General features: G+C 43.6%; 6 protein-coding genes across 6 annotated transcripts; 4 read left to right on the top strand and 2 right to left on the bottom strand.

Annotated features, from left to right (window-relative positions):
• Positions 1-401: 401 nt before the first annotated feature.
• Positions 402-944, bottom strand: AOL_s00006g570 (uncharacterized protein; the record flags this gene model as incomplete). The annotated part of the gene is made up of 3 exons (XM_011119879.1): positions 402-455; positions 513-598; positions 656-944. 3 exons carry the CDS (start codon positions 942-944, stop codon positions 402-404), a joined length of 429 nt encoding a protein of 142 aa, XP_011118181.1.
• A 6,633-nt stretch (positions 945-7,577) lies between these two features.
• Positions 7,578-7,970, top strand: AOL_s00006g569 (uncharacterized protein; the record flags this gene model as incomplete). Its single annotated transcript, XM_011119878.1, has 1 exon — positions 7,578-7,970. One exon carries the CDS (start codon positions 7,578-7,580, stop codon positions 7,968-7,970), a length of 393 nt encoding a protein of 130 aa, XP_011118180.1.
• Positions 7,971-8,062: 92 nt separating this feature from the next.
• Positions 8,063-8,599, top strand: AOL_s00006g568 (uncharacterized protein; the record flags this gene model as incomplete). The annotated part of the gene is made up of 1 exon (XM_011119877.1): positions 8,063-8,599. One exon carries the CDS (start codon positions 8,063-8,065, stop codon positions 8,597-8,599), a length of 537 nt encoding a protein of 178 aa, XP_011118179.1.
• A 1,190-nt stretch (positions 8,600-9,789) lies between these two features.
• AOL_s00006g567 (uncharacterized protein) lies at positions 9,790-11,749 on the top strand (the record flags this gene model as incomplete). The annotated part of the gene is made up of 6 exons (XM_011119876.1): positions 9,790-10,219; positions 10,307-10,657; positions 10,721-10,781; positions 10,853-10,949; positions 11,004-11,619; positions 11,697-11,749. 6 exons carry the CDS (start codon positions 9,790-9,792, stop codon positions 11,747-11,749), a joined length of 1,608 nt encoding a protein of 535 aa, XP_011118178.1.
• An 831-nt stretch (positions 11,750-12,580) lies between these two features.
• Positions 12,581-13,405, top strand: AOL_s00006g566 (uncharacterized protein; the record flags this gene model as incomplete). Its single annotated transcript, XM_011119875.1, has 1 exon — positions 12,581-13,405. One exon carries the CDS (start codon positions 12,581-12,583, stop codon positions 13,403-13,405), a length of 825 nt encoding a protein of 274 aa, XP_011118177.1.
• A 679-nt stretch (positions 13,406-14,084) lies between these two features.
• Positions 14,085-14,447, bottom strand: AOL_s00006g565 (uncharacterized protein; the record flags this gene model as incomplete). The annotated part of the gene is made up of 1 exon (XM_011119874.1): positions 14,085-14,447. One exon carries the CDS (start codon positions 14,445-14,447, stop codon positions 14,085-14,087), a length of 363 nt encoding a protein of 120 aa, XP_011118176.1.
• Positions 14,448-14,504: the final 57 nt, after the last annotated feature.

The following is a 14,504-nucleotide window of genomic DNA, read 5'->3' as shown; positions in this document are numbered from 1 at the left end:
CGCTAAGTTTTTGAAGTACCAATTGAGGAATACGTAAGAATCTTGGTGTCAGTCTATTGCCCTGATTGCTGTAGCACTAATAGAAGTAACTAAATATGTTGATCTGTATTCACGAAGAAGAAAGTTATAAGGATGAAGCTTTGTTGTGAAAATAATTTGATTTGAAAGAATAGTCACAAGATTTTCTAGTGGTGTACAAATTAAGTCTAATTAAATGGGGTCTGAATAAGACAATGAAGAAGAAAAAGACAAGAATTGAAGAAATTCGAAGGAGCGCGTGCTACGTTCCCTAGGATCTCAGATATTTTCCGCGAATACCAAGTATGCTCATGCTCGAAAGCTGGCGCAACAGCTCAGAAACCTATTGTCCAACCATATTCGAAAGCGATCGAGATAATTCTCTAGATCAAGCTGCTGAGAGCAATGCATGGGAGACCGACATTGACGAGACCAGACTGTGGGAAAAGTTAGTATCAATGGATGTGATAATGTTGTAAAGTTTGAATGCTTACCTGCTGGTTGTTACCGCTGTCTTGGCAGCAGGCAACGTTCTGCTTGCACTTGTTGTTGAGGAGGTTGTTGATAGGGACGAGGTTGACTATGCCATGTTAGTCTCTTGATAGAGATGTGAAAGAGATGGTTATAGGCGACTTACCAACTGGGATGCTGATTTCATTGCACTTTCCGAGGATGCCGACCTTTCCAAGAACTCTGTCAAGGTTCAATCCGAGGAGACCAGCAGCGCTGCTCTGAGCGTTCTTGGTAATGTCGACATCGTTGCAGCAGTTAAGCTTCATGTTGGATCCGCAGGCCTTGTTAGCCTCGACCATGGTGACCGAGTTGCCAATTGGGAAGACGACTTCCTTGCCACCAGCAGCGGTGTTTGGGAGGGCAGAAACGCTGAGAGCGAGAGCGACGACAGTGAAGAGAGTGGAGAATTGCATTTTGAAGAATGAGAGTTTTAAAGCTGTAGAGCTAAGTAATTGAAAGATTGTTAAAAGATTGGAAGTTTGTTTAGAAACTGTTGATTGTTTGAATGATTGAAGATGTTGATGATGATAATTCGAAACCAAAGTGGGTGAAATGGACAGACTTATATACCCGTCTGTTGGCTAGAAAGGAGTACACGATCTTGGTGCTCCCTGGGGTCATAGCCATCGAAGCCTAACAAGAATTGCGATAGGCGCGCGATCGAAAGGCTAACACGAGCATAATCCCAAGTAGAATGCAGGTAGAATGCAGGTAGAATGCAGGTAGAATGCAGGTGGAATGCAGGTGGAATGCAATCAAACTACCGATGGAATGTAGATGACCTGTACGTGAAACATACATATCATACAGATGGAAGATAGAAGGAATTCGAAGACAGGGTGAGATCCTGGTAGAATTCGAATACAGGGTTGAATACAGTTGGAATTCAAATCCGGACGGAATCCAAATAGCGGTCAGGTGCATTACAGGTGCAATACAGGTGGAATATAGTTAGGCGACATACATTGGAATGCAGGAGGAACGCAAGGGTGGTTAGTTTAAATTAATTGAACCCAGGGCTATGTAGTAACCTTATTTCTCGGAGGAAAATTCGCCTAAAAACGTTGCAATAAGTAGTAAATCTTTCAGTTTTAAGTAACTGCATCCCTTTACTAGCAAATTGCCAATGCAGGAAACCATTTACGAGTCTGCAAGTTACCAGGTATGTTACTATGGATGCTATGCAGTACCCCAGGTGCCAACACAAAATCGGTTAGGTTCAAGTTGGATTTGTGAGTTGTTCGCCCTCGTGCCAAGCAATGTAGAGGAAAATTTCCGATTCGTCAGTCACAGGATTTACCATTGGCAAGCTTTGGGTAACTAGCCTGGAAGTTCAATTTGATCGCCTACTAATTACCTACTTTCTAAACGAAATAGCTTCCGACTTCTGTACTTTTTTTCGTTTCCCACCAACTAGTTGCAGGGAATATTTGCAATTGGGTACGTAGGCGTTGTTCCGCCCAAGCAGCAAATACCCGAGAGGCGCCACTGGGTAGCTATTAGCTTGGTCTGAATGTGTGGCTTGAATTCTAAAAAGTCAAAAATCTGCTGGAACTCGGAGGTGATCGACTTCGAGTGGTGTCTCAGTTGATCGATACTAGTCGGATTTGTGTTGATGTGGTGGATTTTTTCACATTCCAAGACATGGGGTATGCATGACCGACATGCGGAGCACGTCTAAAAAGGTTATATTAGCCAAGTCTGGAGAGAGTTTGTGCTAAAAAAGGCATGTTTGCCTTCGACGTCGACGACAGAAATGTTATGTTAATGCCAACCAACATCTGCCTTGCGTGGTACATACATACCTGATCCCATATATTGGCTAGCTTGAAAAATCCTAAGATTAAAAGCCAACATAAGGGTGGAATCAAATCTATTTCGTATACCTAAAAGGGCGAGATATACGCCGTTTTCATGCATCAAGTAATATTCCATTCTCGTTGTCTCCAGGGAGAAGACAGGCATGACATTTTCTTGTGGGGCTAGTTGACGCAAGGGGGCAACTTCTTTAATGTAGTATAAAACTAAGCATGCCTAATGAAACCTAAGGGGTAGTAGGAGCTCAAAAGACCTAAGGAAACTAGATGCAGCTAGGTGAGATCTGGTGGGCTAGTAAACCAGGAGAGCTACGGGCTAGGGCAGCTAGGGGAGAGCTAGGGGAGAGCTAGGGGCCAAAATCTTATTATCCACACCTAAATGCAACCTCAGACTAGAGGAAAGGCACTCTCCAAACAGTCATACGTCGGCTTTTACGCATCTCATACTATACGGGTAAACCCTGATAAACTTCTAGGTTTAGGAGATTGGCCGATTCCCAACTCTCAGGCTAAGACTGTAGCTTCGGAGCTTAAGTGATTAGCTTTAAGCTTCGATAAGAAAAATTGAACTGGCTGACGCTGGTATGGTTCACCGTGTACGACAAAGATGACATCTACGTAGTCTTTCGAGTGAGCCTCATAGATTACAATGTGAAGTAACGACTACATTAGACATTTCAATTGTGAAATTTGCAACATGTTCATTTGGAAATGACACCTAGATTTAGTCCATTTCCCCTGTTAGTTATTCGGAGTAATAGAATAATTAAATACTTGTAATTCAGAGTTGTATATCAGAATATATGTAGGCGTATACGATCTAGGGACTGATGAGAAAATTCGAGTTGATGCCGTAAACACGTGTAAATCCTGCAAGGAATAAACAACCGCCGAATATTCTCAACTTTGGTTTATATATTATATTTGTTCCACAATCGTAGCCCTATGCTAACACCAATGTATGATGATTGATGAATGCTATTGGGGATTGAGGCATTTTCAGGCGGATTGGTGTCAGTCAGAACATTACAAAATCTTTTGTTCAATACTCGTTATAACGTTACCATGACTGTTCTCAATGGGATACAGAATCTGCCTTTATACCCCACTCCTAGCTTCTCAGTGTTAGAAATACTTTGAGTCCCTGTTTGATATGATATAGATTGATATGATCTTGTTTATAGTAATAATTTTCTGAATCGTGGAAATTGAATTGGTGTCATCGATATCATCTGTCTCGCCACCTTGAGACCTTATAGTTAATATATACATGTAATATTTCACGGTGAGATTGTAGCAGATATAAAACTAGTTGATGGCACATAAATACAGAGAATAGGATTTCTTGTGCATAATTTTTGCTCATATAGATCCTTTTCGACGACAGTAATATAATGTTGTTCCTCACGCAAAGCTTCACACCATGATTCCGGATATATAAATTTCTAAAACGCACAGAATAGATATCGTTATAATTGTTCTTGTTAGCTAGAACATTAATATATTTAACAAAACAGCTCTTTTCACTGCCGACGGTAACCTTAGCAGCAAATCCTGAAAGTTTAGCAATAGATGTAATATCAGCACTTCGTATATAGCATCATGTATTTCATTCTTTAAACAGACCATATGCAAGGATATATAGATATAGTACTATAAAGACGGCTGGTAAGAATTTATACTTTAAGTAATATTAAAAACTACGAATATATTCAGATCAGGCTCTTTCGGAGCTCAGAGCAACGCTGAAATCGAAATAATAAACTTAGTTGATTTAATGATCATTTCGCACCGTAACGTATACAAACAACACTAATTAAAAGAATATTCTTCTAATGCTATCAAATGTAAAGCTAATACCACCAATTGAAGTTACTCTTCTATTAAAATATAAGGATATCGTCGAGAACTAGATATAAACTGTGATCACCCTAGCAAAGGATAGCGAACATTGGGAGACTTCTCCTCTAATTAAGACATGCATATGGAATCCGATAAGTGAAAACATATCCCGGTCGGAGACAAAAAAAATTTTGGCTCAGTGATATTTGGCCTATGATTTAATATTATGATACAGATCGTGATATATCTACATATAGATAGTAATTTGAAGGCGCGCTGGTGCAATAGTCAGGGCTGTGGAGATATGTACATCGGCTGGCTTAGGGTAAAGTACTGCTTTGAGATTTCGGAACGCAAATAGGGAAGTGCAGACAAAGATAGTAATTCGCCCTGAGCCAGCGCATTTTCATAACGCTATCATATACCATGATACCAAGGTATCTAAGTGCAGACTGAAGATATCGATACAGACCGTCCGCCTTGAACCTCAGATCTGAATCACGATAAAAGCTTAAATCTTGCGTTGGTCCACAAATATGCAACACACTAACCTAATATATACTAGCTCAGGTAGCAACGGTCTTGGCAACCCGACATCCGGAGATCCTTTTTGGCTCCTTTATTTGATTTATATTGAGCGAACCTTCCACATGCAAGATGACAAAGAGGAAATATTCTTAAAACGCGTCCATGGGGTTAATAAGCACCACGCATTGGCGTTGTTTAATAGACAATATTCAAAACAATCGACGCCGAATTCTATATGTTGTTTGAGCACAACGATTGACCGATTGAATGTTTGGGGTTTGGTTGGGTAACTAGTACTATGCTACTGTTGTTGGTTTAAGCATGATATCCCGAGTTTAGAAGATTAATGGCTTTCTTGACTGGAGCGAGTTATTCCTTGGTACGTCTTCTTTCGCAGGACGATATTTTTCGTATTTGGACATGTATCCGATGGATTGGTCTGAATCCATGGACTTAAAAGAACGTAAGCTTAAGACGCGTATTCAATGCCAAAAGATTCAATATGGAGGCTTTTTGATGCACTCCTACAGTACGGAATTAAATTTGAGTTAGCTGAGTTCATACAAATAAAGTGTCCCCCGGTTTTCTGGCTATATATATCCTCAATTATTTTGGTTGGCCAAGCTGGCCGCCAACGGGTCACATCATGACACTCGAAGAGGGTATTTTTCGGGAGGAGATGGATTGTGTTGACCGCTCTTCTTCGAGCTCTAGCCAGCGATTGCAGTAACAGTTTAGTGTGTCTTGGTACACGACATTATCTTTCGGAGATTTGATGGATCTCCGCCCACGCACCAGGTCATATCAAGCTGTCTTTGAACCCCCGATGGTTACCTAGGAGGTTTACGAAATATCTAAAAGGTGAACACAGGCAAATCCTAGGGCTCTCTGTAAACTCCCCGATCCATCCCTGGGACCTAGTTTCGGATGATCGCCAAATTAATCGCGATCGATCAAGACTCCAAATATTATTCTATAGCATTGTATAGGACCTTCACGAAGTTTACAGGTGCTATTTGAGGATCAGTTTTAGTTGAACCCAGAGACTAAGGAGTCGTTTGAGGATCGGCCAATTCGAACATGTTAACAACCTTACTTAATTCATGAATCAAAAAATTACCCCTTCCTTGGTTTTCCCAGGTCTGGAATGTGATATTATTTCTAGGGCGTTCAACAATTAAATTGACTCTCTAATGAAAAGCCCCTGCGGAGTACAGCGAGCGTCGTTTTCCCAAACCTTGCCAACTGCTTAAGCTTGGATTTTCGTTATACATTATTCACGACCCACGACGGGACGCGGGAATTATATTCAATAAGTAGGCTACGCGTTACTGCGAACCTCGTAGTCAGAAGACAGTACTCATATTTTCGACATCATCATTGTTCAATCCCACCCTGTAATTCTTTTTTTTTGGGTGGGGCTGGGTCCGAGACAATATGTTCAATCGTCAAATTTAAGGAAAGGCTTCCGTAGGTTCACAACCCACCTCTGCTTTGGCCCGAATGTTTGTGTTGGCGGAGCCTTTCTGGCCGAGTATAGTATTAATATGAATCTACTCAGGCCTCATTGCGTCCAACGTTGAAATGGAGTTAGAAGGTTTTATATCGAGCCCAATAGCGATCTTATACGCTGCGACATTTTCGCCAGACACGCAATCCTCGAAGACGCCTAAAACTCAGTGCTTCATTTCGAAAGACCCTCCTTTGCTAGCCAAATAGTGTTATATGCGGGGGGCGCACAGATCGAAACAGTGCTGGCAAGCTGAATTACTCTATGATGCTTCACGGATGCGGGCTTAGAATACTTTGCTTAATACCGCTCTTGTTGCACAACACTGATATTTTTAGAGACTTTTTTAATTTTCAACTTGCGATGGTCAACGAGGCCAACTTACAACAACCCTGCGGTTGTAATTATTTTCAATGCAAAATCCAATAAATGATACAACACTTTGAGGTGCAGCCACTTTAAGGGTTTTGAGGAATTCGCAAGCTGATCGGCGGAAAACACGAAAGCGATTGTTGAGGTTCTTTCAGAATGTAGGTTTGGCCGGTACTAAAAAGTTGTTTCCCCAGTCTTTTCTAACAATAACTCTTTGACTAGCACATGACGCCACACGTCAAATAAACAATGGTCGGTAACATTGGCCCGGCCTTTGCTTTCCTGATATTTGAATGCACCGCGCTTGTGAAGATATTGCTGGTGGTCTTCCTGGTGTTAGTAATTTTCAGATTTCTACGAATAAATGCTAGAGAATGATCGTGCTAGAGAGGCTATGCTAACCGGTTATAACGTTAGGGTAGTTACGGGGCGCATTGAGTTGACACAACAAAGTATTTGTTACTCATACTCGTTAATTCTTCGGGGCTTTGCAACTAAATTTAAGATAAACTAGGGGGGGAGCTTGATGAAATTTTGCGGTGGTTATCGCCATCAGAACTATAGTAGCGACATACGACATACGATCTAGCCGAGTTCCGGGCACGGGAAATTGGCTTTTAGAAGAGCCGAGCTTCAAGGACTGTGCAGTCGCAGAAACTCATTTCGTATTCTATGCTGCTCCGGTATTCCAGGCGCTGGGAAAGTGTTCTTGCGTACATTGCTACCCCCTCTTTTGTTGAACTTCTAGTTTATTTACTAGCAAACTAAGATATATCGGAGGTACAACTCACTTGCCATTGATCACATCATGGCTTTATGTGAGGGCTTGGAACTAAATTTTGGCCTCGCATTCGTCTATTGTGTTTACCGAGACCAAACACGCCAGACTGCAACAAACTTGATGGCCAGCCCGCTAGCGCAGCTGCTGTCAATTCTGCCATCCCTCCCAAAAGAAGTTCTTCAAATCTATGAAGAAAATGTCGAGAAAACAAACCTCCCGAGCAAGGAGATGTCGATGCGATGCTACTTCGCGCTTGACAACAGTTTGGCCGGGTCTACATATGTATAGACGCCCTAGACGAGGCTCAGCGCGAAGAAGCACTTTTTGGTTCCCTCCGAACGTTAATCCCTTCGATTCAGCTCTTCTCATCACTGGGAGGCCTCATATACCATTCATTGTTGACCGGTACTTTGCAGGGGTTCTCAAAACTACCATCGAAGCCAATAAAAGCGACATCGAAAAGTTCGTTGCAACAAAAATTGATGAGGATTGGGCCCGTGATAAATACCTTATGGATGAAAAACTAAAGCAGGATATCCTTGTGAGAATTACCAAAGCGTCTCGAAGAACGCGAGAAGCGAGTAATTAGCTCTCCTGGACTTGTCGTTGAGTTTTCTAACGTAGAGGGAAACAAGGCTCCTTATTACGGCTTTACGGATCAAAACGGTTCTTGACGAACGAATGAGGGCGAATCGGCGCTTAGCTCTCAATAAACTGCCTGGAGAGCTCTATGGGGCGTTTGAAGGCAATATTGACAGAACCAAGCAACAGGTTCCAAGCTCTTCTGATTTAGCATTGGATATATTGATGTGGGTCCATCTGGCAGAGAAACCATTGCATGTCAACGAATTACTCGAGTCTCTTGCTCTGAAAATAGGGGACGGCTATCTTAATACCGATCACTTCCCGTCTCGACAGTCCCGGCTAGATTGCTGTCTTGGTCTTGTTATCGTGGAGGAGGAGACGTCTACCGTTTGCCTTGTTCACCTTTCACTCCAGGCGTACCTGCATTCACGAGGCGAATATTGCTTTAAGCATGGGCACGAGCATACTGTCAAAGCATATTTAACATACCTTCGCCTTGACCTTATTACGGCCTCTCTAGTTACAAATAAGAATGCGCTCCTAGGGGATTTCCCTTTCCTTGACTATACAGCCTGCCAGTGGGGATACCATATGGGTGATCACGTGAGGGGAAAAATCTATCGAAAGAGTTAGTTGCCCTTTCGGCGTGCTATCTTCTTTGCCTACAGTCAAGATTGCGATCCGGCCTCGTTTTTTTTTACAAATCGTTTCGCGGCGACTTTGGGAACAAGGCTAGCCCCAAACTGCACAAGCCACCTTGAAAGTTTTTTTAAAAAAGGGTTAATGATTGATGTTCATCTGGAGGCTATTTGCAATGGTTTGGCGACTTAATGTCCAATGCGGTTTGTATCGGAGAACGATTTAATTGGCTACTAGACTTTTACATAACTTAACTTCCAGCAAGTTCACTACTTAAGTATATATATTAAAGGTATATATAGAACTAGCGCTATCTAATCAGTGCGGGAGCTGTATACTTTTATAAGATTCAGACGTTCGTATCTGTCCGATTAAGTGGAGCCAAAACCAAAAGTAATATCAAAGAGAGGAAGGAAGAAAGAGATTTGATATATCCGCGCTAGTCGGTATCTCGAAGTAGACCCACGATCGATATCCTGCTGGTTGATGGTACATAAACATATCTTATTCTATTGTTTGACAACTAATTATCTATTCGATATTAGACTGGTATATGTGTGTCGTCGAACAGCGTTTTCCGTCTTCTTCTTGCATATGCATGATATATAGACGGCGCGAGTGACGAGTTGAGTACATGAATAACCGACAATTTTTAAGCATTTCTAGGTTTATGAGAGTGCTTATTGTTAATCTTTTTCGTTAGTTCACTCGATTGTCTCGAGATTTTGGCTCAACTTTGAGGAAACCCCCGAAACCCCCGAAGGAAATCCCACCTAGATGCGAGGCAACGGGCTAGGTACGAGTGTTTATAGCCAGCAATTCCAACGACGAAGACATAATTCGCAATGATGTCTTAATCGGTTGTGGAATTAGTCTCCGGGACGTGGTCTTACGAAAATGTGTATGCACCCATGGCGTGTACGTGGCTCACACGTATTGAGAATTCGAGAGTATAAATGGTTTGATGTCGCGTGTTGATCTAGAAGGTGGCAACGGTAAGGCGCGCGCCGAAGCGTTTTAATAAAAGACTACGACGAACCATGCCATAGATATCACTCAAACCTGTCAGTGATCCCTTGACTCGATTCTAGGTGCTCGAAGTGGAGGGTAAACCTCATGGACCTCGCCGCCTAGCTCACCTCTCTAGGTATATACAGCGGTCATACGGTTGCACGAATTTCGGCATGGCTATGGAAAATGTAGCCCTGCGCGCTTGTTCAGCATGTCGGAAGCAGAAGCGAAAATGCACTAAAGAATTGCCAGACTGCAGTCTCTGCCTCAAGAATAGACGGGCCTGCGACTATGGCGATAGCCTTCCTGCCGTAGCATTTCCCGGCCCAGGTGCACAGGAGGCTTCGCAGCGGGCCATCGGTATTTGTTCACTGCCCATGGGTACAACCATGCAACCGCAGTTACCTTCCGTTAATTTCGCCCAATCAGAGTTTCCGGCATGCTTTTTCCTAGACCATGAGACATTCCAGTTGCTGGGCATGAGTATAAACGTGGCGGCAACCCACTTCCCACGAGCGTTATTAGACTTCGTTCGTGATCGTCCTCGAATAGAAAATGATGTGGATACTTACTTCAATTCGACCCATTCTTTTTTCCCGATAAGTAAGATAAACGCCTTTTAGATGTATGGTTCTACGTTCACGCTATAGTAATGCTCTACTAATCGATTATATATATAAACTACGATAGTCTCTAAGATTCGCTTTTACAAGGAGTTTAACAACCCTAGTGGGGCTATTAATCTAGACACGGGGCTATTACTACTGACTATGCGGTTGAATATACAGCCTGCTAATCATGATGGTATTGATCCGTTGTCTCGCGAAACTTACAAAACTGCCAAAGCGTATTTGGCTGAGATTGAAGCCAGTAACGTTATCTCTGTTCGGCTTTTGCAGGCAGCACTGTTAATTTCCTTATACGAGGTATCAAACGGGATGTTTCCCACAGCATATCTGACCGTGGGACATTGTGCAAGGCTAGGACATGCTCTTGGCATCCATGCTAGAAAACGTGCTCCTCAAGTGCTCTCTCCGCCCGGTAAGCTTCAGTGTCCCTTGCGAAGATCATTCAAACACAATATTTAACATTTATGGGATTCAGTATCCTCAACCGAGCTGGAAGAGCGGTCGAGAGTTTGGTGGGGCGTCATAATATTGGACAGGTATGGACCAACGATGCAATTAGAATAAATCTCCTTGGTATATATAGTAACCTTGCTATATATGTCCTTAGATACGTGGGAATTGGTGGAAAGTGCCGTCCATTCGCCTGCGACGACGCCCGCCCAGATACCTATTTGCCAATAGATGACACCTACTGGGATCAGGGGGTACAATAAATTTCTATAACCCGCTCCGAAAGGAAATCCGGCTAACAGTATCAGCAACCTACACTCGTCCAACCGCTTGCGGTTTCCACATCTACCAATATTGCCACATCTCCATTCGCTAGAACATGCCAAGCAGCCCATCTTTTATCTCGGGTTCTGCGCCATCTAAGCGATTGCGATACTGACCCGGAATTTCGATATCAAGAGGCTATCCAAATTGACCGTACAGTCCAAGCCTTAAGCACGTCGGCTTTACTTGGCGCTGAAGAAAGTGGCAACAAAACATCGGACCCTACCGCGAATTTACTTTTTTGCACTGCAATAAGCCTTTGCTTTAGCGCGCTGTTTTGTCTTTACTCTGAATACTCTTGTACCGAAAGCTTCGCCCCTGAACAGCTCAAGAGCTCCAACCTCCAGGAGATGCAGCACCGAGCACTTTCGGGCCTCGAGGAAATATGCGAGGCAGTACTTCGGTTCTCTAAAAGTGTGCATGTGGCTGTAGAAATTGGAGGAACGACGAGAGTTAGTCCGTTGATATGTGACTGCCTCTACCAAGCTGCATCAACCTACCTTTGGTACAGCCGCGAAAGCGGAGACCAGCAGTGGCATGAGAAAGTAATTGAACTCAAAATGATGTTGGAGATAATCGGGCAGAGGTGGCAATGTGCAAGTAAGCATAGGATTCTCATTTTAATTTGTTTTTTAAGGCCGACTATGTTCCTTGTACTGATTGAAGGCTACATTTAGACGAATACATGAAGATTCTTGAGGCGTATGAGACTTCAGATAAGATCTTGTAGAAGTATCCACATATCGTGTAAACAAACTGGTGGCAGTGTGTGTCGACATTTAGTCTCAAACCTCTGGCGCTAGGATACACAGAATTCTGATTAGCTAAATATCCATTAGTTGGAAGCTGAAAGTTAACACCGAACACCAATATATTATCGACAACCGAAGCTAACCTTCCAAGTGCTGAATTAATTCATGACTATTCGAATCCTTCTCTTTTAGGCCGTATAAGACGTTCTTCGCACGAATTGCTTATAAATCGCGATCCAGACAATTTCAATCCTAATTACGGCATTATTCTCCCTATTTAGGGCGGGGCTCTGTAGCCACCGGTCCAGCCTTAGCTAGACACCGTGGATAAAGTGCCCCATAGAAGGAGGCATCTGCAGCTGACGGCCAAGAAATAGGAACGGTACGAATCTGTTTCAGAGGCGGTTGGTATAGCTAACCGGGAATGTGTTGAAGCCCACAATCTGCGGCCCCGCAATTCCCGCACCAAGTCCGCCCGAAGTCCGCCCGCCCGCAGTGTGGCGCAACACGGATGCGGACCGGATGCGGGTTACAAGGTTACCTAGTACCGACCTAGTATCGGTGTTGTGTCATCTTAAAAAGTATGCGTGCTCTTCTCTGGAGAAAGCGTAACTCCGTTGGTTAGCGCCATGATGCATCAGAGTTCCCATATTTTATTCGGGCTAATTGTGATTTGGAACAACTATTTAATGCCTTCTATATGGCCTTTATCGGACGGTAATGGGCTCTACCTATAAGCCACAAACACTAAACCTCCATCCTTTATTTAATACATCTTAATATTAACTTTATAACACTCATACAACGAAATGGCAAAAGTCTGGTTGATCACGGGGTCATCCCGGGGCCTTGGAAGAGCCGTTGTCGAAGCGGCTCTTCAATCGGGCGCATCGGTGATTGCGACAGCTCGAGACCCGAAAACCCTCGAAGGATTTTCAAAGTCTGTTGGCGATACCAGATTTCTCGCCCTCGCCGTCGATGTAACCAATGAAAGCGATGTCATCAATGCTATCGACACGGGTTACAAAAAATTCGGTCGGATCGACGTCCTAGTAAACAACGCCGGCTACGCCAACCTCGCATCTGTCGAGGACATCGATATAAAGGATTTCCGTGCTCAATGGGAGACAAACTTCATGGGCGTTGTGCATACGAGCAAGGCCATCATTCCAATTTTTCGACAACAAGGATCGGGCCATATATTCCAAATATCTTCACTTGGGGGTCGGGTCGCGAGCCCTGGCCTTACCGCATATCAGAGTGCCAAGTGGGCCGTCGGCGGCTTCTCCACTGGCCTTGCGCAAGAGGTTGCACCTTTTGGCATAAAGGTCACAGTTCTAGAGCCGGGCGGGATTCGAACTGATTGGGCGGGTTCATCGATGGACATTCCCGCTGTCAGTGAGCCGTATCAAGAGACAGTTGGTGCTTTCGCTCAATTTCTGCGAGATTTCTCTGGAAAGGAACCATCGCTCCCGGAAAAGATCGCACGGATTATCATCGACCTCTCTGAAGCGGACGATGTGCCGCTACGACTACTCATTGGTACGGATGCCGTGGGGTATGCTGCAAGGGCTACCGAGAAACTCTCAATCGAGGATAAGAAGTGGCATGGTATCAGCGTTTCCTCGGTATAGATACGCTGGATAGAATTGAAATTCGCTGGTTTCATCGATTCGGTACAGCTCCGTAAACATGTTGAATTTGAAAACCACCATGCTCTAACTTTTGCTCAATGTGGCTGGCCTAAATTCTACACTATCTGCATATAATTCGTTTATAGTCCAGCTATTCGAAATTTAATATTATTTAAAACTTTATAACCCCCAAACAGACAGAAGGTAGCTTTTTTTTGTGGACGGAAACACGTAGCTATATACGGGGTGCGGGTTAACACTTTCGTCGTTTCTTAAGCTGGATTTATAATGTTTAGAGCCATTTCGTGGAATCGAAGCTAAATTAATAATTTGATATACTAACACTATATACGGGATACCAAGAATATCCCGTGCCATAATTATATAATACTGCCAGGCTCTAGAGGGGTCCCGGGCTCGTGGAGAAAGAGGATATCACAAACTTGAACAGAGAGTGATGAATGATGATATTAACACAAAGTGTGCATTCCTTTCTAGTTATAGGTGATCCAAGATACAATATACATTATCTGAAAAAAAGATGTCTTTCTGTTGGCCAATTTAATGGATGGTACGAAGTATTTAAATTTCTATGTCCCGTCAAATGCCCAAACTCTGCACAATTATAAGGCTTCGTCGCTAGTAGCAACACAAACGTATGCCATCGACCATGTACCGCTTAGTAGCGGTCCATGATAAGCTGCGTTTTCAAAGAATCTTGAGCGAGGAACCAGCCCTTATTGGTCAAGAGAGTAATGAGATCTGCCTGCTTCGTCGCAGCGGTGGTACGGCTATTCGTCTTGAAGGATGCCTCGACAAGATACTCGATCCCAGTGCCCGCAGCATCCTTGATAGGCCACACTTCAATGTAAATCTGTAGACTGCTCCAAGTTCCGATCGAGCGCTTTGCAAGGACGGGTCCGAAGATGCGGGCTGAGGCGAGGGCGGTCGTACCCCAGTTATTGGATACCCAATCATCGAACTTGCCCGGCGCGTTGTCGATTAGGAAAGTGCGGGATTTGGTCTGGCCAGGCAGGTCCATACCACTATACCCAGAGCCCGACGCAGACTTTTTACGGCTGATGGAAAGAGTTTGCTT

The sequence above is a fragment of the Orbilia oligospora genome, assembly GCF_000225545.1.
Source record: "Orbilia oligospora ATCC 24927 unplaced genomic scaffold scaffold00006, whole genome shotgun sequence".
Classification (NCBI taxonomy): domain Eukaryota; kingdom Fungi; phylum Ascomycota; class Orbiliomycetes; order Orbiliales; family Orbiliaceae; genus Orbilia; species Orbilia oligospora.
Note: the sequence above shows the minus strand (reverse complement) of the source record. Positions and strands in the feature narration are given on the sequence as shown.